This window comes from Papilio xuthus, unplaced genomic scaffold, assembly GCF_000836235.2.
Source record: "Papilio xuthus unplaced genomic scaffold, Pxut_1.1 DF829758.1, whole genome shotgun sequence".
Taxonomy (NCBI): Eukaryota; Metazoa; Arthropoda; class Insecta; order Lepidoptera; family Papilionidae; genus Papilio; species Papilio xuthus.
The window spans coordinates 3,649,526-3,675,494 of record NW_013528891.1 but is presented as its reverse complement, the minus strand read 5'-3'; the positions used below and the strand labels follow the sequence as shown (position 1 = coordinate 3,675,494).

General features: G+C 33.8%; 5 protein-coding genes across 5 annotated transcripts; 4 read left to right on the top strand and 1 right to left on the bottom strand.

Annotated features, from left to right (window-relative positions):
• Nucleotides 1-481: 481 nt before the first annotated feature.
• Nucleotides 482-3,469, top strand: LOC106125647 (trypsin-1-like). Its single transcript, XM_013322964.1, has 5 exons — nt 482-554; nt 1,123-1,285; nt 2,004-2,259; nt 2,796-2,933; nt 3,299-3,469. Exons 1-5 carry the CDS (start codon nt 485-487, stop codon nt 3,446-3,448), a joined length of 777 nt encoding a protein of 258 aa, XP_013178418.1. The 5' UTR covers nt 482-484; the 3' UTR covers nt 3,449-3,469.
• Nucleotides 3,470-3,697: 228 nt separating this feature from the next.
• On the top strand, nt 3,698-9,604 carry Pgi (glucose-6-phosphate isomerase). The gene is made up of 12 exons (XM_013324810.1): nt 3,698-3,914; nt 4,496-4,635; nt 4,921-5,089; nt 5,464-5,572; nt 5,717-5,881; nt 6,167-6,279; nt 6,412-6,538; nt 6,875-6,969; nt 7,288-7,446; nt 7,870-8,002; nt 8,286-8,427; nt 8,957-9,604. The coding sequence occupies exons 1-12, from the start codon at nt 3,784-3,786 to the stop codon at nt 9,145-9,147; spliced, it is 1,674 nt and encodes a 557-aa protein (XP_013180264.1). The 5' UTR covers nt 3,698-3,783; the 3' UTR covers nt 9,148-9,604.
• A 797-nt stretch (nt 9,605-10,401) lies between these two features.
• On the bottom strand, nt 10,402-14,758 carry Fen1 (Flap structure-specific endonuclease 1). Its single transcript, XM_013316551.1, has 8 exons — nt 14,586-14,758; nt 14,448-14,513; nt 14,171-14,374; nt 13,744-13,889; nt 13,077-13,244; nt 12,247-12,465; nt 11,292-11,441; nt 10,402-10,753 (listed from the first exon to the last, which is right to left on the bottom strand). The coding sequence occupies exons 1-8, from the start codon at nt 14,665-14,667 to the stop codon at nt 10,646-10,648; spliced, it is 1,143 nt and encodes a 380-aa protein (XP_013172005.1). The 5' UTR covers nt 14,668-14,758; the 3' UTR covers nt 10,402-10,645.
• Nucleotides 14,759-15,007: 249 nt separating this feature from the next.
• Nucleotides 15,008-17,469, top strand: LOC106122297 (plasminogen receptor (KT)). Its single transcript, XM_013318256.1, has 4 exons — nt 15,008-15,266; nt 15,333-15,463; nt 16,509-16,618; nt 16,834-17,469. Exons 1-4 carry the CDS (start codon nt 15,186-15,188, stop codon nt 16,965-16,967), a joined length of 456 nt encoding a protein of 151 aa, XP_013173710.1. The 5' UTR covers nt 15,008-15,185; the 3' UTR covers nt 16,968-17,469.
• A 987-nt stretch (nt 17,470-18,456) lies between these two features.
• On the top strand, nt 18,457-23,287 carry Erk7 (Extracellularly regulated kinase 7). The gene is made up of 8 exons (XM_013306553.1): nt 18,457-18,629; nt 18,889-19,240; nt 19,688-19,894; nt 20,637-20,777; nt 21,032-21,171; nt 21,558-21,756; nt 22,082-22,240; nt 22,488-23,287. Exons 2-8 carry the CDS (start codon nt 18,921-18,923, stop codon nt 22,945-22,947), a joined length of 1,626 nt encoding a protein of 541 aa, XP_013162007.1. The 5' UTR covers nt 18,457-18,629; nt 18,889-18,920; the 3' UTR covers nt 22,948-23,287.
• Nucleotides 23,288-25,969: the final 2,682 nt, after the last annotated feature.

The following is a 25,969-nucleotide window of genomic DNA, read 5'->3' as shown; positions in this document are numbered from 1 at the left end:
TTACCGATAGAAAAAGTTATGTTTATGTTTAAGTTGAATATCAATGAAACACGAATAAAATGACATTTTCTAAAAATGATTCCTAGCTAGATCGATTTATCGCCACCGAAACCCCCTATATACTAAATTTTATGAAAATCGTTGGAGCCGATTCCGAGATTCCAATTATATACATACATATATATATATATATATATATATATATATATATATATATATATATATCCAAGAATTGCTCATTTAAATATATTAGTAGATATATATTATAATAATCAGGTTTTTATTAGGGATGAACAGAGTAATATCAAAATCTATAACAGGGTAACGCTGTAAGCCGTAAAAAATAAGAAAACCCTACATAGAATATTTTGAACGATTTGAAAAATGTTTATTACACCTGCTTTTCTAGGAATTTATAAGCGTATAAAAATGAAAATTTATTAAAAAAAAAACATTTCAGTTATTTGAACGAATTGTTTAAACTATGATTACCAGAAGTTCTATTACTTATGTGTTTTTAATTTTAACAATATTTTGGCGCAATTATATTAATGGTAGGTATTTGTTGAAAGTATTTAAATGTGTGTAGATTATTATGTATTAAAAACAAATAGCACTTACCGTGGGTTTCTGAGATCAAAATCCTCGTTTAAAACATATCGTTATCTCTGTTTTGTCAAACATAATGACAGGGATGATAATATTATTTATACAGATGTTTTAGCGTCAGAAACCCATGGTTAGTGCTACACTCGACTCGTTAATTGTTCATCATCATCACCTCACTATATGTCCCCACCGAGGGGCTTGTAGCCTACCCTATGTTAAGGGTGATTAGGCCATAGTCAATCACGCTGGCCCAGTGCGGGTTGACTTCACACATATTTTTGAATTTCTTTGCAGATATGTGCAGCATCACGATGTTTTCCTTCACCGTAACATCGGATAAACGTATATGTAAATTGAAAAATACATTGGTACATAACGGGATTCGAACCCAGGACCTGCAGATTACAAGTCAAGTACTTTAACCCCTGAGCCACCGACGCTATTAATTGTTCACTAAGGAGTATTTAAATAACTTGTGTTGAATTATCATAATTTGGGTGACATTTTTATTAGCGGATTATATAGAAGCGGGAATAATAAATGGCAGTCCGGTATCAATAACGGATGTGCCATTCATGGCATTATATAGACCTAAAGGTAAAGGAGTATCGCCTTATCACTGTGGAGCTGTCATAATACATGAAAAGTTTCTTATATCTGCAGCGCATTGTTATATGTAAGTAAATTATATTTAAAACATGATCATCAGCTCACTATACGTCCTCACCGAGGAGCCTACCCTAAGTCAAGGGGGATTAGGCCATAGTCAACCACGCTGGCCAAGTGCGGGTTGGTTGACTTCACACATATCTTTGAATTTCTTCTCAGATATGTGCAGCATCACGGTGTTTTCCTTCATCGTAAGAACGTCGGATAAATGTACGTATGTAAATCGGAAATCGACAAACACATTGGTACATGGCGGGATTCGAACTCAGGACCTGCGGATTGCAAGTCAAGTGCTTGACCCCTGAGCCACCGATGCTAATATTTAAAACATACTTAATGATTTTTTCCTTTACTCGTCAGAATCTATTGAAAAATTTGATACCCAAAAAAGGTTTTGCGACACAAATAATGTTAATCTTTAAATGTGAAATATGTAACTGAATTTAAATTGTTAGTTCCTTTAGAAATAAAGACGTCCATTTAAAACTTTAAATCCTATTTAGAATCATAAATGATTATAGTAGATGTCAAATATCTCGGGGGTTACATCGCGTGTGCGGAGGGTGGTCACTGCACAACACGCAAATATCTTGGGGGCTCAAGGTCAAGGTCAAATTACAAATATTGTAACGCATGTTAGCTCTGTCGTTTTCGAAGAAAATAAGAAGGATAACAATATATTAAGAGGCTGGACTCACCACTAACAATGATGTTTCAACCTACAGAAAATTAATCCCAGAATACCGAGTAACCGTCGGCACTGATCACGCTTTAGAAGGTGGAGTAGACTATGACATAGAAGAAACTATTATACATCCAAAATACAACCAAAATAATAATGATTGTGATGTATTAGTCATCAAAATAAAAGATAAATTAACGTTTAATGATCGAGTACAGAAAATAGAAATGGCTTCACATGATTTGGAAATAGACGATGGAGTGATGTTGGATACGATGGGCTTTGGTTTGACAAATTCGGTAATAAAAAAACACTTTATTCATTTATCATCAGCTCGCTATACCTCCCCACTGCCGGAGCCTATCCTAAGTTAGGGGTGACTAGGCCACAAACAACCAACGATGACCCACGGGTTGGTTGATTTTACACATATCTGTGAATTTCTTCTCTGATATGTGCAAAGCATCACGATTTTTTCCTTCACCGTAAGAACGTCGGATAAATGTACATATGTAAATCGAAAAATATATTGGTACATAGCGGAATTCAAACCCAGGAACCTGACGTTCTCATTTATAACCTATTTATATTAAGAATAATAAATAAATATACCATTTCTTAACTTTCCCATATTAATAAATAATCATAAATCGAGTCTTAAGAATACTCTTTTTTTTTAAGTTGTCATGAACGATATTTAATTTGGTTTACCTTAAATCATTTCAGCGATCTACTCTCTTTTATTTATAAACATACGAGAAATATTTCTCCTTCGCGTCTCACTTAAAATTAAACTTGTAGATATTATTTCTGTCAATATGGTCAATGTTTTCAGTCGGAAGAAAATTCATTTTCCAATGAACTTTTACGTGTTTCAATACCTTATGTTAACCAAAATGATTGTAAGAAAATCTTTTCGAAACTAACGTCAAGGATGATATGCGCAGGAGGAACTGACAAAGATAGCTGCATGGTACGCTTTGGTGGTATTAAAATAAGAACTAGCTGTAGACGGGAACACCGTCCGCGCTTAATAAAAAAAATATTAGCCTATGTATTCTTCCAAGCTATGCTCTATTAATATCTTATCTATGCCAAATTTGAACGAAATCCATGCAGCCGTTTTGGAGATATCTTTAAACAAACATCCATTCATCTAAACATTCGCATTTATAATATTATAATATAATAGTAAGATGTACCATTTTAATAAACGGAATTAAGCGTCGTTTAACGATCTCTAAGTGTTAATAATCTAATCTTAATTGTCCTTTAGTAACCAATTAACAACTAAGTGTGACAGTCTGTCTCGCATGATTTAAAACCAGGAATTTCCAGGGTGACAGTGGTGGACCACTCACATATCAGAATCTAGTTGTCGGACTTGTATCGTATGGACGGACGACTTGCGGTCAAGTCGGAATACCAGCTGTTTATACAAAGTTATCAGCCGTGCGAGATTTTATAGACAAAATTATAACAACATAAATTATTTTGAAAAGGTTAAATAAAATAGTATAAGCATGATTCGAGTTTCATTGTGTTTTTAGTTAATGTAACCTTTTTAATCGAAATGAAAAATAGTTTACCTTTATAATATCCAAAACAATAATAATTATAGTAAAAAAGGTTTTATATATCTTTAGTAATATTTTTCTAGCATTAAATGTGAACGTCATTTTGAATGCAGAGCAAAAGCAATATCAAAACGCCAATAACCTTCGCGTGTCATTGAAATGTCAACAAGACGTACATTATCAAAGTTGATACGACAGTGTTCAAGCTTTCGTGTTCAAAAGTGTTGTGTAATTAATTCAAATAAAATGGAGCCGAAAATTAATTTAAAACAAGATCCGGCGTATAAAAAACTCCAAGAGTATTACAATGCTAACGCCGAAAAAATTAATATTCTCCAACTTTTCCAACAAGACGCCGACAGATTTAAAAAGTTCAGGTACTTCCTAATTAATATTATTTTCAATGAAGTTGAATATTTATGCAATTTAACATATTGTTTTATGACTGGTTAATATATGTCAATTCTTGTTTAAGCTAATTAGTTACTTATTATCTTTTATTTTAAGAGTAATGACATAAACTTTTTTAAAAGGTCGTCGGTACAAAGCAATGTCAAAGGTTGAATGTACGATCGAAAAAATACTTTCAGAAATGGAATTATTTTAAATAATATATCAAATATATAAAAATATATGTTTTCTATATATCTATAATTTAAGAACATGATTAAATCCACTATATAAATATGTAATATAAAAATAATAACAGAATATTTGCCTGTTATTACATTGATTTAATTTGCATAACAAATAGGCTTATTATATTTATATTAAATAAATTACATAATAATTTTCTTTGCTCTACTATGTCATTATTTATATATTAATTAAAATTACATATGTGAAACATATGCAGCACGCAACAATTTTGAGTATATACCATGCATGATATATTTTCCTTATGATGCAATACTCTCATTTATTGTAACATTTTCTTAGTGTGTTTAAAATATTTCAGTCTATGTCTACCAACACCCAATGATGGTGATATTTTACTGGATTACTCTAAGAACAGATTGGATGCGACAGCTTTTGAACTTCTCCTTAACTTGGCTAAAAGTCGAGGAGTTGAACAAGCCAGAGATGCTATGTTTACAGGTAAGATGACGAGCAACTTCACATTTTCAATGTCAAAACTATATACTAATATTATAAATGTGAAAGTTTAGATTAGATGTGTGTTAGAAGGTATCTCCTGAATATCTCAATGCATTTTGGTAAAATTTGGCTTGTAGAACATAGCCTGGAAGAACACATAGGTTACTAATAATTATTTACTTTTTATTCCGTGCAGACGGAGTTGCAGGCTAAAACCAGTCAAAATAATAAATTATGTAACACACTTAAGTAATATCCCAGGTCTTTACTAACTTTAATTTCCAGGTGAGAAGATAAATTTCACAGAGAATCGTGCAGTTTTACACATTGCTCTACGTAACAGACAGAATAGGCCCATCCTGGTTAATGATGCAGATGTCACACCTGATGTCAATGCTGTCCTGGCTCATATGAAGGAATTCTCACAGCAAGTTATCAGCGGACAGTGGAAAGGGTCAGTACAAGCCTTACTAATATTATAAATGCGAATGTTAAGATGGATGTTTGTATGAAGGCATCTCCGGAACGGCTCAACGGATCTTGATGGAATTTGGCACACACCATAGGCTACTTATTAAGTTTTTATTTTAATTCCGCACTGTCAGCTAGTTTTTTCTATAATTCTTCCTTCATCATAGTATACTGGCAACAACTTAAGTAAATACTTTTTAATCATCAAAACAAAGTTGAATAACAACAGAACAAAGACATTCTTTATTCTTGATAGTAAGGTGGTGTTGCATTATATAAAAAAAGAAAGATGTCAAGTTTATATTGATAAATATTTCTCTATGATATATGAATCAACATATTTAATCTAATCTTCAGGTACACCGGCAAGCAGATCACTGATGTGATCAACATTGGTATTGGCGGCTCAGACCTTGGCCCTCTTATGGTCACCGAGGCCCTCAAACCCTATGCCAATCATCTTAAGGTAATATTTTTTTTAATAATTTACTTCTAACAAACAAACAAGACAGACCTATATAAAACTACAACAAACTAAACATCGAGAGATTGGAGGATAGATTTATCAAAATTAATATTGTAAATTCAATCTTACTCACTTTGTTATAAGGTACACTTCGTATCAAACATCGACGGTACGCATCTAGCCGAAGTATTAAAGCGCCTCAACCCTGAGACAGCACTTTTCATCATCGCCTCCAAGACGTTCACCACACAGGAGACCATCACCAATGCCACCTCGGCCAAGAACTGGTTCCTGCAAGCTGCTAAAGATGTAAGTTATTGGTATACGTAATGTTACCGTTAAATGATAAATTAAGTGAAAGAAATGACAGATCAATATGGTGGACGAAAACTGTTGTGACTACCTTACCTTAGTGCGAAAAGGACAGAGAGATGATCATGATGACCATTAAATTGCAAATAATAAAGATAAGATAAGATTTATTTGTTATTTTTGGAGTTTTTATATAATTGAAAAAAAAAGTTTTTCGTATGGGTTTTTATGATTGGAAACCAAAATTATGGTTTAAAAATATATATTTTTTTTATTATTCAGCCGTCGGCAGTGGCGAAGCATTTCGTTGCGTTGTCGACTAACGGCGAGAAGGTGACCGCCTTTGGTATTGACTCCAAGAATATGTTCGGATTCTGGGATTGGGTTGGTGGAAGGTATTTTCATATTTTATTAGTTCAACTTAAATAACACTTCTAACGTTCTATATCTGTTTTTTAGCCAGTAATTAATTTGTGTATTATTTTTTTTATGATATAATTCTTATAAAAGTGTGTCTATGTATATAGATATTCTCTATGGTCGGCGATCGGTTTATCCATCTCTCTGTACATTGGCTATGACAACTTCGAGAAGCTTCTAGAGGGAGCCAACTACATGGACCAGCATTTTACAACCGCGCCTTTGGAGAAGAATGTAAGTTACAATCAAAAGACTTCGATAAATTTTTGTTGTAAATTGGTCCTTCAAGTCGGATATAAATTGTCTACGAATGATTTAAAAAATAACTCCTGTCTGAATCTTACATCTTAATAATATTGTAAGTGCGAATGTTTAGATGGATTGATGTTTGTTTAAAAGTATGTATAGAACGGCTGAACTGATCTTGATGAAATTTGGCAGTATAGAACGTAGTCTGGAAGAACACATAGACTACTAATTATGTTTTTTTTTTAATTCCGCGTACACGGAGTCGCGGATCACAACTTGTTTAAATATACAAGATGAATATTGTATGTATATTTTGTACAGGCGCCGGTGATCCTCGCGCTGTTGGGAGTGTGGTATCACAATCTGCATGGCGCGGAGACGCACGCGCTGTTGCCATACGACCAGTATTTGCATAGGTAAATGTGTTTTTAAATAGGTAATTATTATAAATGCTAAAGTTTGTATGAATGTTTGTAACGTCCAGAACCGTTTAACAGATCTTTATGGAACACAGATATAAAACATAGGATGAAAGCATGTTACTAAGTTTTTTTTTTTTAATTTTGCTTGGACGAAGCGGATTACAAAATACATTTATTTTTCTTGTATTATTATTATACTAATAATTCTTTTGTTTATGAAGGATACTAGATAGAGACGAATAGATCTAATCTGGGGGATAAAATCCGATACATCATATATAAGACAAGAGGGATGATGATGTGTTTATCCAGATTCGCGGCGTACTTCCAGCAGGGAGACATGGAGAGCAACGGTAAGTATGTGACGCGGAGCGGCGCGCGCGCAGACTACAGCACCGGCCCGATAGTGTGGGGTGAACCTGGTACCAACGGGCAGCATGCATTCTACCAGCTTATACACCAGGGTACCAGGTAAAGACATCATTTTTCTTATAAGGTGGACGACGAGCAAACGTCCTAAATTCGCCGAAATGGCGAAGCGACCCTTGTAGATGCGTTGCTTACCTTTAATCGACGGAGACGCACAGAAAGATGTTTCACCTTAGTATGCGTCCCCTCCTCCATCAAATCCCCTTTCCTTCCTTTTAATTTTTGCACCAATGGTAGAAACCAATAGAATAGAAGGTCAGATTCTAGCGCTCTTTCTTTTTGGAAGAACAAAAAAGGAGAAGAAATATAAGAAGAGGAAATATCTTTTCTGTAAGTTCCTTCCTCTGTCATATGTATAGTAGGCATCGCATTAAACCTTCTTTTATTTCCAAATTGTGGCCAATTCTATATTTTGCCTTCTCGTATTATATAAAAAAATGTAAGTTTTTGATCGTTGTTATCCAGGTTGATCCCGTGTGACTTCATTGCGCCCGCGCAGACTCACAACCCGATATCTGGAGGTATACATCACAAGATTCTGCTGGCAAACTTCCTCGCGCAGACAGAGGCTCTCATGAAAGGCAAGACTGAGGCTGAGGTTAGTTTATAATCTCACGACCGTTACCCAGAGGGGTAGGCAGACAACTTTACAAAGCAGTATTAAGTTAATTTACTAATATTATAAATGCGAATGTTGGTAAGGTTTCTTCAGAACGGCTGCATATATCTCGCTGAAATTTGACATACATATAGAACATAGTCTGGAAGAACACATAGGTTGTTCATCAAGTTTTTTTTTAATTCCGCACGGACGGAGTTTTGTTAGTCTTTTCTATACGTTACGTTATAGCAGTTTATTTTAATAGTTCTTACTTTTTCAGGCTAAAGCTGAATTGGAGAAGTCAGGAATGTCTCCGGAGTCTATCGCAAAGATCCTGCCGCATAAAGTGTTCCTCGGCAATCGACCCACAAACTCCATTGTCGTGAAGAAACTGACTCCTTTCACACTTGGAGCGTTAATTGGTATAATTTATGAATTATTTTTCTTATATATAGTCAAACATAGAAATAGTAACTTAGAATTAGAAACTTCTATGTGAGAAAAAAAATTTTTTTTTCAAAGTTTGACTACAAAGTTTATGCAATCTTCTATTTATATACTTCTATTGACCAATATCTTCATTATTGTTTACTTTTAGACAATTATTAATTAGAATCATTTGTCGTGAGTGACGTGCTTTCGTTATAAAGTCAAGTGTCAGAATGATTAGTGAGGGGACATAAACGTTGACTCAGTAACGCTAGTGTTGAGCCAGTACACCGGCACTGTCGGATTTTCCTAACAGTACATCCAAATTTTAATTACTTTTTTATTGTATTTTTCTTTTTCTTGTATTGTTCATTTTTATCTCTTATTTAAATTCCACACTTCATCCAATATTGAATCAATCCATCCACTTTTTTTTTCTTGTGCTTATCATATATCGAGAAATTACATTAGGTATCTTGAACAAATAAAAAAAAAATTAATGTAAAAAAATCTATTTTCCAGCGATGTACGAGCATAAAATCTTCACTCAGGGTGTAATCTGGGACATCAACTCCTTCGATCAATGGGGCGTTGAGTTAGGCAAGCAACTCGCCAAGGCCATAGAGCCAGAGTTACAAGATAAGAAGCCCGTCACTTCACATGACCCATCTACTAATGGACTTATCAACTTCTTGAAGGAAAACTTCGCTTAATGTCTCATCTATTATTGCTCGAGTTTTTAATCTATGGTCACAATTTTTGAAAGAATGCTTAATCTTTGACATGTTTAATCTGTTTTTGTTTATTTAATCTATGATCACAATTATTTTTTGAAGGCTTCATCTTTGACATGTTTTGTCTGTTATATTTAATCTATGGTCACAATTGTCATTTTATTTTGACACCTTTAATTGTAAAGAAATTGTACTTTACTTTCTACTGCCTTCGTTACATTTAGTGTAGATTTCTCATATTAAATCTACACTAAAGGGACCACTTAACTACTTATACTTAACAAGTGGGGCAGTTAATCTTTGACATTATTTTTTTCTTGTTTTTGCAAATGAATACATATTTAAGGTTATACAAAAATATTAAATGTCTACCTTATTTTGTTGTGATCTAAATTATGTATAAAATTTCTATTATTTTAGATTTTACATAAATAATGTAAAAAGTCTTAATCAATACAGATTTTTGGATCTAAAAATATTTAAAAACATTTATTATAGATCTGTATTGAATAGTATTTGAGTAGGATGCTAGTTGAAATTGTTAATCTTTTCAGAGTTTTTGAACAAATTTAATTTACGTTAATAAAGAATATTTACATAGATGCGACACATTTGTTTTATTTATAAAATTCTTATCATAAACGGAACGATTAATTTTAAAAAAATTACAAAATTATCTGAACCGGTAGACATAAGTGGAAATAAATTATTACGGCTAAAAGCCTCTCTGTCAATGTCAACAAAATATCGTACCATAGTTGTCTTGTCGTCTTTTTTTTTAAATGTAATTTTCTATGCTTATGTAGATTTAACAGCTCAGATAATTTTGTCGTACTAAACTGGTGATTGTTGTCACCTAAACAAATCAATGTATTGAAAACAATCTTACTAATATTATAAATGCGAATGTTTAGAACAGTGGTTCCCAAACTTATTTTGTCTACTGCCCACTTTGAGAATAAATATTTTTATAGCGCCCCCATATTTTCACATATTTAAAAACCACTATAACTTCAAATTAAATTAATTAATTATTGTTACCTATATATGTATATTAACGGAGAATTGTAAAGGAAACTTTTACTATAACCCGCAACTTGAGACCTGCAGCGCCCACAAGGGGGCGTTATCGCCTATTTTGAGAAAGACTGGTTTAGATGGATGTTTGTTACAAGGTATTTCTAGAACGGCTGAACAGATCTCGATGAAATTTAACATAGATATAGAACATAGTCTTAAAGAACATATAGGCTACAATTTTTTTTAATTCGGACAAAAGCTTGTACTTTTTAAATCACTATTTACTGACTTTTAAGTACCAAGTACAATATACAGTGAACCTGTCACCTTTATTAAGTATCTAGTCCATAAAAAAAGTTCTACATAAGATTAAAGTAAAGAAACATTCAAGTAAAAGTTTTACTATTTGTCAAGTCAAAATTATTCGTTACTTAACATAAACATAATACTAACTTAATTACTTAGGTTTCCTTCCCCTGCCACCGCCAGTCTTTGCTTTTTTATTTGCTGCATTTTTCTTGTCTTCTTCCGCTTTCCTTTTAGGATTTGGTGTTGTTGATAAAACCTGGTATAAAAGATTTCATGTATATTCCTAGATCTTACAATTCTACTCGGAGTAATTTAAAGGTTACTTTAGCATCTTAAGTATAGATTTCTTATACTACATCAAAAGCAAAGGTCTCGCTTAGTGATTGTTTAACATTTCTAAGCGATATCTAAGCTAAACTATTTAAATAAATGTATTATTTAAAAATTTTCCAAATTTATCCAATTTTTAATCTCCCTAACTTTTGTGGTAAAAGCACTGCACAACCGAAGACGAGGACAATAATTTCCTACCCATTCAGCAAACAATCCTTTTTTTACGTTTGATAAGCCAGCGCTTGACCACGATCCCACCTGGTGTTAGTAGAGATTTGGTCGAAAGATGGTACGCGCTAGCTTAGTAAGTGCCTATTCACTTTACTTTGAAGGTCCCAACAACCTTTCTTTCTCAGAATGCATTTGGATTGAAAACTTGTCATAATAATTTAAATTACACTTTTTATGGTGATAACTTCCTATGAAATTTGATCTTAAGTATTAAGCATTTTACTTTGTACCTTAAAGAATCCATCCAGCCTTCCTTGTGTAGTACCGGACCTCGCTTTCAACAGTTTCTTAGCTCCATTCCGTACTCTGTCTTCGTTGAACTGTTTGTCACCGCACAGGAACTTGACTAAACCATCTTCATCAGGATCTGTCCATTTCAACTGGAATAAAATTAATACTTGCTGAATGAATTTTGTCTATGACAATAAAAAAAATAGTAGCTTATATGTTCTTTCAGACTGTTCTATGTCTGTGCCAAATGTCATGGAGATCCATGCAGCTGTTCTGGAGATACTTTCTAACAAACATTCATCCATCCATACATTTGTATTTATATTAGTATGATGTTACTGTTACATGACATTCTTTATAATAATTAAGTAGAGCCTTAGTGTAGATTTCTCATACCACACTTAGGGGTCACTAAGCAATTGAATATCGCAATTAGTATTCAGATAATGCATTATTGAGCGTCGGTGGCTCAGTGGTCGAGCACTTGACTTGCAATCTACAGGTCCTGGGTTCGAATCCCGCCATGTACCAATGTGTTTTTCGATTTCCGATTTACATATATCCGACATTCTTACGGTAAAGGAAAACATCGTGATGCAACCTGCACATATCTGTGAGGAAATTCAAAGATATGTGTGAAGTCAACCCGCACTTGGCCAGCGTGGTTGACTATGGCCTAATCACCCTTAACTTAGGGTAGGCTCCGAGCCCCTCGGTGGGGACGAATAGTGAGCTGATGATGATGAATGCATTATTAAAGCTTAACTAATCCAAATATAAAAAAAAATTATTTCATATCTTTTTTAATAGAAAAACATTAATGATAAATTTATTTAGTTTTCTTATAACAAAGTAATCTATCACAAATTATTTACCTAATAGTTTTATATAATATATATTTACTTAACATTACTTTTACTAGAAAAAAATCTTTAAATAACAAATTAGATTTACCTCAATATCTTTAGGATCAGTAATCTCGGGTTCAATAAATAATCTCCTAGCATTAGTAAAATCCCAGTCTTCAGGTGGTTGATACTTTTTGGTATCAATGTTATGCAGCACTTGTTCTATGGAGCGATGTTGTTTGATTAATTCAATAGCTCGCTTCGGCCCAATACCACGGATGGAACCACAGTAGTCACAACCAAGGAGTATACACAGATCTATAAACTGAAAACAGTTAAAAAAATTATTAAAATTATAAAAATATTTTCCCTTTCCATGCATCCTCTCATCTGGAAAGTCCACTTCCACTTCCCATCCTTTCCTTATAAGAAAATGGGTGGGAAGGGTAACCGGACTAAATTAGGCTTCTGTGACGCACACTCATAAGACGAAACGCGGAATTGCTTCCACTTGACTCCTGTCTTCTGTGTGGTTGTGGTATTTCACCGGGCGAGCCGGGACAATTTGTGCGAAGATGTTAAAGCGGGCTCTACCACTGTTAGAAGGAAGTCTGTGCCGAATTAAAAAAACAAACTTGATTTTTACTACTACATTTATCTCAAATTCAGTTAGCAAATGCAGCTGTTCTGGTGATATCTTCTAACAAACATCCACCAATCTAAACTTTTGCATTTATAATAAAAGTAAGATTAGTTAATTTATATCTCTTTATGCAACATTTTTTCTCACTACTTTTCTTTGTTTTTAATTCTTATATAAGCTGTCCCTTAGTGCTGAATTCTCTCACTAAGCCAACACTAATAGAGTCCCGGAACTTTATTGCTGTTTGTCCGGACCAATAAACACTATACTAGGACTATATAAATCAAATTTACCTCAGTATGATTCAATTCCAGTCCATTAAGCACTTGATCCAGATGGAACTCCTGTACAGGCATCTTCCTTGCCTCGGAGAATGTGAGATGACGTAGCAATACGTTAGCACCAAATGTTAAGGCATCCATATCCTCTGTAGCTGTTGCAAATACTTTACCAGCTTTTACCTAGCATTTAAAAAGGTATAGACAAAATTATTGCTTTCTCACTTCATCTCTCATTCTTTCAAAGAGAATAAGAGGGATGACAGACAGTACTTTAATTCAAGAAGAATTAATACTTCTTTTTTGTCTGTAGGTCTCCGCCTTCCATTGCTACAATGCTCGCCAAAAATATTTCAGCTTAGATTTTTTTTTGTTCTATTAACTGACACAATTTTGACATAAAATCTAAGGTAAGATGGAACAATCATGCAGATATGTAATCCATTATCATCAGCTCACTGTATGTCTCCACTGAGGGGCTCTGAGCCTTCCCTAAGTTAGAGGTGACCAGACAATAGTCAACATTGACCGTAGGTTGGTTGCCTTGACAAAGATCTTTGAATTTGATATTGGGTTGGTTGTTAAGCTTTTAAAAATCTTTCATGCTACCAAACTTTGACTTTAGTCAGATTTATCTTTAATGATCCTATGTTTTTAACAGATTTATGAATGTCATATTTACCAAAGCAGCACATTGTGCCTCAGCTTCACAAGGTGCCTCAACTACCGGCACACCCATTAGTTTTAGAAGCTCCCTCGCTTCCTCACCGTGTTGTCTGGTTACTTTGACTAGACGACGATTGAATTTTTCTATTGATGCTTGATCACCTACAATAAAACAATAAGTAGCATAAAGTCATTTTATTTTTAGTTCAATTGTTTGATTTCAAGGGCATAATGCAAAATTCACGAAAATTTACTATTTAAATTTTTTCTAGTTCTAGTAGTTTACATGATACAATAGTTTAAATGATATCACAATTTTCTTTTTCACATTTTCAATTTTATTGAAATCTACCCACAATTAGTCTTTAAATTTTTAGCTTAAATTAGATAGTGACTACAAATATGATGCGTTTTTAATTCTATCATTAGAAAAATTTATTTACCCGCATCAGTAGCCTTCTGCAATTCTTTTTCAGCTTCTTCTCTTCTCTCAGCTCTTTTGTTCAGTTGATGTGACTTCATATCTGGTGGTTTACCATCAAATACATACACAGGCTTAATGCCGTTTTCGACTAGCCTGATCGTGCGGTAAAAGGTGCCCATGAGATGTGAAGTGGTCTCACCGTCTACTGATGTTAATTGCGCTCCTAAAATTTAAATTTGTCAGGTTACAAGGTTGGTTGGAATGATGGTATAAAATCAATGATATAAATTACATACCTTCGCTTCTCACAGCTATTAGAAACTGATATAAGCTCATAGAGGCATCAATAGCCACTTTTCTTCCTGTAATTTACGATAAATACAGTAATTAATTCGGAAAAAACAACCACAATAAGCCGGTGAAATGTAAAGTACCGAAATAGTTTTTAATTTCCATTTCTTTAACAGCTTGAGGTGCTATGTCAGCAATTAACTTGGATAAACCCAAAATACCCATTTTAAAGAAACTTGTTACAAAATATCAACAAAATTTTTCTGTCGCAAAGATTGATGGTGGATTTACTTGGCGCGAATTTTGACAGATTTTTTTTAATATTTTGTGCTGTTATTAACTATAATGTTGCCATTAGGTATGAGTCACTAACGGTTTTGGAGTCAATTTAATGTTCAAAAAGCTTAAGAAAATGTTAAAAATGTTCTTTTTATTTAATTAGCTACGAGCCCACAGTTGATCTTCTTCCAAACCAACAAGGCTTTTTACACACTCTACTGACGACTAATAAACCCAAATAAATCTTTTCATTGGCAGCACTGATGACAAATTGACTAATCAAATGTCATAATTTAATCTAATTCTTGAAATAAATACATTTTATCAGCTTTATTTACTTATATACCAGTGTAAACCAAATTTGTTATTAGACCTCAATTTAACTGTTGTTGATAAGTGTAGTAAGTTTAAGTGAATAATAATCTTAAATAAACATTGGAAAGCACACCAATTAATTAACTAACATGGGAGGATTTATTTCAATTAATTTAGAAGAGAATTATAAAAAAAATGAAAAATTTCTACAAAGTCTCAATGAAATTTCGGTAAGTTTTTTCCTTTGTCAAATATTCCTATGTCATTTATTTAAACCTAATACAAGTTCATTTTAGATGGAGAGACAAATACAACTACAATATCAAATGCAAGAAAGACAAAGAGCACTTCAAATAGCAAGAAATCGTGATATATTTCTGTGGTTCTCTGCATTCAATATAACAGCAGCATCCGGTTTACTTACAGGGTAAGTGAATACAATTGTTTCATAATATAAAAATTAATCTAAGTGCCTCCTTACTAAAAAGCTTTTGAAGTAAATTTATGCTGCTTATTGTCGCTACTATCTAGATTGAAATAGAATGGAAGTGAAACTAAATTAAAGACGTAAATATATGGTTTGCCCTTCTGTCACAACCAAAACTGCTTTGGCAAGCCGTAGTTACCCGAGCATCAGCTGCCACCTCTACAACACCATCAATAAAGCTTGTAATGTATATCCCCTTCCTTATCTAAAGTGCAAAAGAGCAGTTAAAAGCTACTTGCAGGAATTAACCTATGAAGAGACTGAGGAATTATTTACAATTTGGCCTTAATATTTTAATATTTTTGTAGTATTTTCTCCCTACTTTCTCCATTTTTTATTTTTATTTTTTATTTTAACATCACTGTAACGTTTCTTTAGTTTATAACAACACCTAAAATTTGTAAGCGGGTGCGCACTGATATAACATCAAATCAAGCGACAATAGCCTAATGGTCTAGTAGATAACCATGTCCAGGCACAAGCTTCAAGCTTATTTGGAATGGTAACAACTAATGTGTGAAAATATTTCTGAAACTTGTTTTTTTTTTAATTTGTAAACTAAACTGTTATGTAATATTGTGTGTGTCTATGCAATAAAAAAAAATTATAAATTAGGTAAAGGTAATAAGAATATCTGAAATTTATTTCAACATTTGTACATCTATACATTAAGTATTGATGTTGATTAATGATGATGAATGAGGAAAGAGCTGCACATGCCAGGTACCAGAACCATACTATATAGAAACCAGTAATCTCTGCCTACCTGGTTTAAGGCCAGAGTTGTATTGTTTAATTTTTACTACAACTACTATAAGGAAATATATAATTTACAATGAATTTCAAATAAAAGTATCATCATCATCAGTTCACTATATGTTTCCACCGAGGGGCTCGGAGTCTACCCGTAGTATAATAAATTTAGTTAAAAACACTATGAGTAGAGTTATGCAATAGTATGGTAGTGTCAATGTTTTTTATTTAGTTTCAGACGAACTAAAAGGACTTATCTATTGGCACCTCTTTTGCCATTAATGTTTGTCAATTTATACTACTGGGATCTTGCATATGGCAACAAATTGCATAGAATTAGAAGTAAGTGATGATTATTGTTTTTATCTTATTGTTTAAATACTAGCTAGCATCCATGACTTTGCAGACTTGACTGCGCAGAATTAAAAAAAATTACTATGTAGCCTATATGTTCTTCCGGAGATATGTTGTAACAAACATTCATCTAAACTTTTACTTTTATGGCAACATTCTGTAAGTGATATCTTTGAAACAAAGTATATTTGTGTTTACAACAGTGGAAGCAGAGCACATCATGTCTCATGAGTCTGACATGCTGGAATTACCCTGTGGCCTGCCGTCCCCCTCCTCTGTGGACCAGGGTCGGCTGGACGCTGAGGAAAAGAAGAAAATACATCCTCCCTTACCTTAAGTTATTGTAATATTAGATTCAAACTTTATGGTAGCTTGGAGTTAACTGTAAGGCAAAGTGTTCCCGCTGCTTGTTTGCCCCCTTCTGTTATAAAAAAAAAAAGTTTGTGCAAATAGACAATTTAAATTCACTACAGGCAAAAATGTCTAGATTTAATGACACGTTTTGATGATTCTTTTTGCAAATTCGCTGTTCAAATGTATGTTTGTATGGCGTAAGATGGATTAATAGCAGATGGAGGAATGACATCTCCTACCCTTTGTCCCCATCTTGTTATTCTTGCTAATACCTAAAATTCTGTTTCTAGCAGTATTACAATCTTTCGAGCCTCCATAAAGTTTGAATAGCACTGTATCAATTGTCCTGTGCCTTCGAAGCTTTTAGAAGGGCAGTCTTATGCATTTAGATATCTCGTTAGTATGCCAATAATGTTCAAAAATTAAAAGAAAAGTTGTTGTACTTATGAAATTGAATAATTTGCTTTTGCATTTTAATAGATATTAAGCAATAAGTATATTAGTGTTTAAATAAAATGATATTATTGTTAATTTTATTTTATAATGAATTTTATGAGAGATTGTAGATTATTTTGTCGCATTTACTTTTATTTTTTTATAATTTTTTTGGTGCTTTTTATATTTTTAAGTTAAATGTTTTAATGTTTGTGATATTTAATAGAATAAGTGTTATATCAATGTAAAGCAATTCCTACTAATAATTAAATTTTTATGATATTTAAATCATGTCTTACAGTATTTGTCGTTTACTGGTTACCATTCTTATAAAAATATATTGTTATCTCTGTTTTTTGATTAAAGATTGAGAGAGATGAGAATATGTTTTTGTACATGTCTTTCGGAAGTGGAAACTTATGAAAAATGTTTAAATATTTAAGCTTAAATAAAATTCAATAAAAGTTTTAAAGTTGTTTTATTTGCTAATAGCTGTCGCTGTAAGAATACTTAAGCTGTCGGCCGCGACATGTGTTCTTCCAGATTATGTTCTACATGTGTGCTTTTCAAGAGTGTCTGTGGCTTAGGGATTAAGCACTTGACTTGTAATCTGCAGGTCGATTCAAAACGCACCAGGTATCAATGTGTTTTAAAATTTCGATTTACATATGTACATTTATCCGACGTTGTTACGGTGAAGGAAAACATCGTGATGCAACCTGCACATATCTGAGATGAAGATATGTGTGAAGTCAACCCGCACTTAGCCAGAGTGGTTGACTATGGCCTATTTACCCTTAACTTAGGGTAGGCTCCGAGTCCCTCGGTGGGGACGTGTAGTGAACTGATGATGATGATGTACATTTATCTGACATTCTTACGGTAAATGTAACATCGTGAAAAGTAGGTCGCCTTGAATTTCTTTAATTACTAAGTTTGGGTTGGTTGGGACTTGCACCAAATGAAAATCCGTGATAATACACAAATACCTTGCTTTTTCCAAAGTCTTTTTAGTTATTTTTTTTAAATTATAATCTGTACCAATGCCATTAATACAGTTGACAGTTTCGGTTGTCATGGTAACATGGTGTTGTTTGGGAAGCGTAAACAAATGAATCACAATTGTAAAAGAAATGTCGTATAATTGAAATTATAAACATCCTTTAATATTATATAAAGTAAAATGGTGATTGTGAAAGGTTCATAATTTGTAAGTATAAAAATCAATTAAACGTATATTATATTAAAATCTTTACTTATTATACCTTAACATTTAGAACTTCGTGTAAAAAATTCATCAATTATGGTTGCTCGGTTTGACAATATAATCAATATCGTATCAAATTACAGTTGTCAAGCATTTGTCCTTTATTCAAATTAGTTTTATACCATTGGTCTAATTTAAATTCATCAGTACCGACAAAGCGTTTCACAATTTATGTACATATCAAATCGTAATCCGATTTTAGAATAACGTTACGCAAGTTGGCGGTATAACAAAATGAGCCAAACAATTAAAAAGGAAGAACAAAAAAAAAGAGAATGCCAAAAGCAAACTCAGAAAAAAAGTCCAGAGAAAAATATGTCAGAAATTGATGAACATATTTTAAAAAGATTTGAAATCAAGAAGAGATTGGGTAAGGGAGCTTATGGTATTGTATGGAAGGCTACTGACAAGAAGACCAAAGATGTAGTGGCTATAAAGAAGATATTCGACGCATTTCGTAACCAAACAGATGCACAGAGAACTTTTAGGGAAATAATATTTTTGCAATCGTTTCGTAATCATCCTAATATAGTTAAATTACACAGCATTCACAAGTAAGTATATTTATATTAAATCTTACTAATATTATAAATGCGAATGGATGGATGGATGGATGTTTGTTAGAAAAGTATCTCTGAAACGGCTGCGTGGACCTCGATGAAATTTGTCATAGATATAAAACATAATCGGGAAGAACACATTCGCTACTTATTTTTTATATAAATGCGAATGTTTAGATGGATGGATGGAGGTTTGATTGAAAGTATCTCCGGAACATCTGAACGGATTTTCCTGAAATTTGGCACAGATGTAAAACATCGTCTGGAAAAACACATAGGGTACTTATTTAGTTTTTTTTTAATTCAGCGGAGACGGAGTTTCGGGCGACAGCTAGTATACATTTTAAGCTTACTAAAAAAATATGTAGGTAGACTCAAATAGTTACGAATGATTTTAGTCAACCTTAAACGAGTTTAATATCGATTCGTTTATCATTTTAGGGCGCTAAACAATCGTGATATATACCTTGGATTCGAATACATGGAGACAGATCTACACAACGTGATCAAACGCGGCAACATCCTAAAGGATATACATAAGCGGTATATTATGTATCAAATGCTGAAAGCCACAAAGTATATACACTCGGGAAATGTGATACATAGAGATCAGAAGCCTAGTAATGTATTGATTGATAGTGCATGCAGGTTAGTATGGTAAAAGGAACAATAGCATTTATAATATGAATATTTAGCAGCGGCCTGCTTTAACATCTTCGCACGAATTGTCCCGGCTCGCGCGGTAAATACTACGACCACACAGAAGACAGGCGTGAAGTAGAAGCAATTCCGCGTACAGACTGATGAGTGTGCGTCCCGGAGACCTAATTTAGTCCTCTTTCCCTTCCCACCCTTTTTTTTATAAGGAATGGATGGGAAGTGGAAGTGGACTTTCCGGATGAGGGGATACATGGGAAGGGAAAGTATTTTCTTTCTATGCATCCCCTCATCTTTCGATTAAAGGTAGGCAACGCATATACAATTGCGTATGTCTATGGGCAAGAGTCGCTTCGCTTTTTCAGCGATTTTAGGTGGCCGCTCGTTTGCCACCTCTTTATATGAAAAAAAAAGGTCGGGATAACTCGACTTATCTGGAGGTACGAGGGCAAACAAGCAAGCGGCTACCTGAATAAGTCGAAATAGCAAAGCGATCACAGCCCATAGACTATATTTCTGTCAATAGATAGAATATCTTATGCATAGACAATCTGTAGTTAAGGATAAAAAAGGCCGAGATAAAATGATCATTTTACATCAAAAACGTAAACTAACATAAGTAACTTTTTTCGCAGTTTGCTGGGTTTGTGTTACCCATTGTTGATGTTCTTTTACTACTTATTTTGAAAAGTAATTATGCAAAATCTATATTAGTACCATTATTTGGATACAGGGTGAAATTAGCGGACTTCGGCCTAGCTAGATCTGTCTCCAGCGTGTACTCGGGTGGTGAGGAGGGTGCAGACCCTTGCCTGACTGACTACGTGGCTACACGGTGGTATCGTGCCCCTGAGATATTGATTGCCAGTAAGAAGTAAGGAACCAAATTTTATAATTAACACTTCAGTGCTAACGACTCACTCTTTTTTTTGACTCACCCTGTATGTTATCAGTGAAAAAACTACAGATTGACTTCGTGGTGGCATCTTAGCACAAAAGTCTATGATTTCAATGTAATACATGATTATATTCCTATTCACTATCTTAATTTCGCGCCATTTAGGTTGTAAGTGACACGTGTCTTCGTTGACTCGCGCTTTAAATTCAAATGTAATGCTTTTCCTACAGCTACACAAAGGGTATCGACATGTGGTCTCTGGGCTGCATCTTGGGCGAAATGCTGACAGGTAGCCCGCTGTTCCCAGGCACCTCCACTGTTAACCAGATTGAAAGAATCATGTCAGCCTTGCCTAGACCTTCGGTAGAAGGTATGTCTTCGACTTGTAGACTGACTAAGACAGAACAGTTGAGTGATAAATAGATTGTCATGATGAATGGTACTTTTCGGTGGTGAATGACCGAAAGCTAGGTTAAAGGTAATGATAGGGATTACGATATTTTATACAGAATTTTTTGTCTCAGAAACCCACGGTTAGTCGACCAATGGAAAGTCGAGCAATTAGTCAGTCCACCAATCAGTTAAAGTTGAATGAATTCATAAAAGAACTAAACAGGTGATCAAAACAACAAAAAAAACTGAAAAAATCAATGAACCAATCCAGTGATTGGTCGACTGGTCCATGAACTAGTCAACTGATTTGTTAAACAGTCAGTCTATTGGCAATTTAAAACTACAGGTCATGTAACTTGTCAGATATAACATCGGTATGCAGTGGCTACGGGTCATCATTGATCCGCGAGCAAGCATCATCGAACTCTGGTGGCGCGTCGCTGGTTAGTTTGTTGTCTTGTGCGCCGAGAGACGCTGCAGACCTGGTACATCGTCTGCTGGTTTTCAATCCAGCGAAGAGGCTAAGCGCGGAGAGGGCTCTGGACCATGAATATGTTGCCAAGTTAGTAATAACTGACCACTGATTGCTACACTTAAAGTTGTAATTGGACACTTAAGATGACTAAGGGTTGATAAATCTATACTTTGGGAGACCAAATAAAGTCCCTGACATAAATAGGATCTAAAATACGCGCTAAACTAAATTTTTTCGGGGTAATGATGACGATTAATCGAACTCAATCATCAATTTTGAGGAATTTTTGTTCTTTATATCTTAAAACCATTCCTGTAACATTTTACTGCAGTAGCAATATAAAACCTAAACTGTCATTTGGAGAGTGATTTATTCATTTTGTAGCCTTCTTGCAAAAATTTTTTTGGTGTAGGTTTCATCGTGAGCGTGACGAGCCGACCTTACCTTCGGATGTGCTTCTGCCGTTACGTGACGACAAGCAGATGTCTGTTGATGACTACAGGAACAAGCTGTACAGCATCATGGCTAAAGGATCCAATGGGTTCAGCCATACGAGGAAGTCCCAGTCTAGGTGAGTATGAGTTTTATATTACACTACAATTTTCAAGTTTTGTGTAACTTTTGCTTGTAACCTTACGAAAAAATCTTCAGGGAACATCTATTCTTTCTTAACACTTCATAAAAATAACGTAATGCCAAGATTGTCTCTTCAACAATAATCAGAAAAAGATATATCACGTTAGGTTTCCAGACTTTGTTTTGGTCAGAAATCTTCAAAAAAAGCTACTTTATTATAGTTATTCTGTGTCTTTCATCAGCAAAACTCACACCGCACAAACATCAGCGCATGGCAACACAAAGACCAGCAAAAGTTTCCACGAACCATCGGAAATCTCCCGACCTTACAAACCGAAACAGCTCAGCGTCTCCGCGGACCAAAAAACCAGACCGAAGATTATAAAAGGACCAGAAAGACCATTGAAAGAGTACCGATCAGACCAGACCATTACTAAACCAATACGAGCTCCAAAACTAATGGAAAGTCGAAGTCATGACTGGGAGACTAATTGTCATGGTGATTATTTACCAATCAGGAAGAGTCAAACTGATGGCTATGTTTCTGGTGGTAAAAAGGTGATGCAACAAAGGAGGAATTCCACCTCCTTTTCTACTATCAGTATTGGAGGTGATGCTGATTATCTTGGTAGGAGTCTTAATCAGAGACATGGTGTTATCACCGCTAGTGCCTTAATGGATCTCCGTACTAGTATACGATGAGAAAATATTCACAAATTTTGTGAGTGAATCTCAGATACTAGGGTAGAGTGATTTTTTAATTGATTTTCTTGTTTGTGGGTAGTTGTAAATTTTGTGGCCAGTTTTTTTTTAGAAATGTAGAATCACGCTTATATTTCTGACATTCATTATAATTTATATTTGTAATGTTAGAAGTTAGTTGGAATCAAGCAAAAAGCAACAAAAATGTTTAGGATTGTTTGCCCTACAATAAAAGTTTGAGTATAATTTTAAGCCGCACGCCACCGTGTTTTTTGTTATTTTTTCTTTATAAATTACGTTGACCTGTTACGTTTTAATTTTTTTTTTGAACACGAGCTTCTCTGAGAGAAACTAGGGTTCTTTGAGAACTTCGGTTATTTAATTCCGTTTTTTTTTGTTTTAAAAAATCCTCTGTTATAATAAAAATCTTATTTTTTTGTTTATAATCATTGTTGGCGATAATTTTTGTACGAATTTCGATCGAATTAAACATCATTAAATAACTTTTGAATTGTTGATTTTTGTAGTAGCAAATTAATACACTTTTAGTCGGTACAGGGTGTGCAAAAAATGTTTTTTTGTGTTTTATTTCTAGTCATTACATTAATATCCGGTCAATACTGCTGTATTTTGTACGATACATTTCAAGTTGATTTTTTTATTAGATTTTTAAACATTATTAGGAAAAACATTAAGCATTTTAGCAATTAATAATGAAGTATTTGTACAGATACAAAAACGTTTAGATCAAAAAATATACTTATAGTAAAATTTTGAACATTTTTACTATCTATATTAAATATAATATATTCAAAAAAATACTGCCATATAACATAGAATTTTTTTTTAAAATAACGACTGAGTTTTTTCAAACCAAAATAAATATCAGTATATTGTGTAAAATCCAAACCTGAATAATTATAACCACAAAATTTGTTTTTTTTTTAAAGATTATATAATAAATATCATCGACAAAGAATTATGCTTTTACAGGACCAATGCATGAATACATCATGTTCCAAAATTATTAATATAGAATTAGAGTAGTTATGCAATTTAAAGTTTAGTTAAAAAAATTATAACCTAAAAGTTAATTTTTAACTTAACTATAAAGCAAATGCTGGTTATTTCACTGTTTTCTATGGGATTATAAAATAATAATTAGTTGTATCGTGGACAAAACTTATTGTCACGCAATAACTCACCAAATAATCTTTAGACACAATTATTTGCTCAAAAAATGAATTTTTCAATAAAAAGCCTTTGTAATAAAATTAGATGAAATAGATTTTACACGACCGTTCTATAAAAAAACAAGTTTGTAATATTTTCATTTTCTTTGAACACTTTTATAAAATGTACTTTATAACGCAAATAAAATATTTGAAATAGATTATTTTTGTTTTATTTATTTCCTCGATCGTTGGTTGCCTTAATATTAATGGATGTTCTAAAGATATTACCTCCTTATATCAATAACTACCTACGATAAAAGAAATTGAGCCATAGTAAATAATATTTGCCTTAGCCTTAGCCTTAGCCTTAGCCTTAGCCTTTTTTTTTTTTTATGGGCGGCGCTATGCCGCCCTCTCGTTCCCCTAACATGAGGATCAGGGACGTTGGGGTACGGAATCTTTTCATCTTTATTTAAATAAGTTTTTCAGGAATTTAAAAAGTTTTCAATTTTTTCTTAGCCTATGTACAATTTTCACTTAAATAATAATTACAATAAAATTCTAAAATAAATTACAATTTAAATACAAATTAAAATACACGTTAAATTACAAATTCAATTAAATTTCCAAATAATGCATATTAAAGATCCAATTTATAATACAAATTAAAACTAAATATAAATACGAATAAGATCTAAATAAAATTTCAATAATATATGTACAAATAAAATCCAGGTTAAAAATTTAAATAAAATATCAAGTAAATTTACAAGTTAAAAAGAACACGAATTATATACAATTAAAAACAAGTTAAAAAATCAAATAAAATTACAATTTAAAATCACAAACTATATACAATTAAAACCAAATTAAAATATCAAGTAAATTTACAAGTTAAAAACAAATTAAAAATTAAAAAAAAAACAAATAATACATTTATCACAGTTCATTCAGATCTTATTCCTATCTATAACGATTTTGGCCAAGGACCTACAGTACTCAACGAAGTGCCCGCGCTTATTTTTACTATTAATTAAATTTTCCAAATTTTTCTCCACTACCTTCTCTTTTATCCTAATTTCTAAGTCTGCTCTTTGCGCTGCGAATACTGGGCACTCCGTGAGTATGTGTAGCACGGATTCGCCCCGTGCTGGGTCACAAACGCAAGAGGGGTCCTCCTTGCACTTGAACTTGTGCAAGTATTCGGAGAACCCCCCGTGCCCGGTTAAAACTTGAACCAGCACGGGGTCCAACTCTAGGCTCCGGATTGTAGGGTAGGCTGCTACGGCATCGGGGAAGAAGAGCTTCGTTGTTGAGGCCGTGACTCCTTCCATATAACGCCTGTTCCATTTGTCAAGCGCATCCAGACGAATCTGTCGCTTGACAAATGAAACAGGGCACCTTTCATAATTAGGCTTGGTCTTCATCCCGACTGCGGCCGCCTTCGCGAGTTCGTCTGCTCATTCGTTTCCCTCCAGCCCCGCGTGCGCTTTCACCCAGAAAACTTTCACACATTTCCCTTGCTCTCTAGCCACTTTCAAATCTTCCCTTATACCATTCGCGAGGGGATGGAGAGAAACGCCGCTTCTCAACGTTTCGAGTGCTGACCTAGAGTCGGAATAAAGACCGAACCTCCTTTCATTACTCTTCACTACATACTTCACGGCCTCACTGAGGGCCAGCAGTTCCGCCTGGTAGACGGTGCAAAAGCTTCCCAGCTTTAATTTCCGGCAAGAAATCTCCGCGGCGCCATCCCACACGGATAACGCCGCGCCGACCTTGCCGTCAATTTTGCTACCGTCGGTGTAAATATTTACATCGACGGTAGCTCGCTGGGCTGCTTCGTC

Coding starts and splice junctions, on each gene's coding strand:
- LOC106125647 (XM_013322964.1), top strand. CDS start 485: ATGATTACCAGAAGTTCTATTACTTATGTGTTTTTAATTTTAACAATA. Junction 555..1,122: donor TTGGCGCAATTATATTAATG/GTAGGTATTTGT, acceptor CATTTTTATTAG/CGGATTATATAGAAGCGGGA. Junction 2,260..2,795: donor GCTTTGGTTTGACAAATTCG/GTAATAAAAAAA, acceptor CAATGTTTTCAG/TCGGAAGAAAATTCATTTTC.
- Pgi (XM_013324810.1), top strand. CDS start 3,784: ATGGAGCCGAAAATTAATTTAAAACAAGATCCGGCGTATAAAAAACTC. Junction 6,280..6,411: donor TGGGATTGGGTTGGTGGAAG/GTATTTTCATAT, acceptor CTATGTATATAG/ATATTCTCTATGGTCGGCGA. Junction 8,003..8,285: donor AAGGCAAGACTGAGGCTGAG/GTTAGTTTATAA, acceptor TTACTTTTTCAG/GCTAAAGCTGAATTGGAGAA.
- Fen1 (XM_013316551.1), bottom strand. CDS start 14,667: ATGGGTATTTTGGGTTTATCCAAGTTAATTGCTGACATAGCACCTCAA. Junction 13,890..14,170: donor GCAGAAGGCTACTGATGCGG/GTAAATAAATTT, acceptor GTTTTATTGTAG/GTGATCAAGCATCAATAGAA. Junction 12,466..13,076: donor TGGAATTGAATCATACTGAG/GTAAATTTGATT, acceptor AACTGTTTTCAG/TTTATAGATCTGTGTATACT.
- LOC106122297 (XM_013318256.1), top strand. CDS start 15,186: ATGGGAGGATTTATTTCAATTAATTTAGAAGAGAATTATAAAAAAAAT. Junction 15,464..16,508: donor GCATCCGGTTTACTTACAGG/GTAAGTGAATAC, acceptor TTTTTTATTTAG/TTTCAGACGAACTAAAAGGA. Junction 16,619..16,833: donor CAAATTGCATAGAATTAGAA/GTAAGTGATGAT, acceptor TGTTTACAACAG/TGGAAGCAGAGCACATCATG.
- Erk7 (XM_013306553.1), top strand. CDS start 18,921: ATGAGCCAAACAATTAAAAAGGAAGAACAAAAAAAAAGAGAATGCCAA. Junction 19,895..20,636: donor TTGATTGATAGTGCATGCAG/GTTAGTATGGTA, acceptor ATTTGGATACAG/GGTGAAATTAGCGGACTTCG. Junction 21,757..22,081: donor GACCATGAATATGTTGCCAA/GTTAGTAATAAC, acceptor TTTTTGGTGTAG/GTTTCATCGTGAGCGTGACG.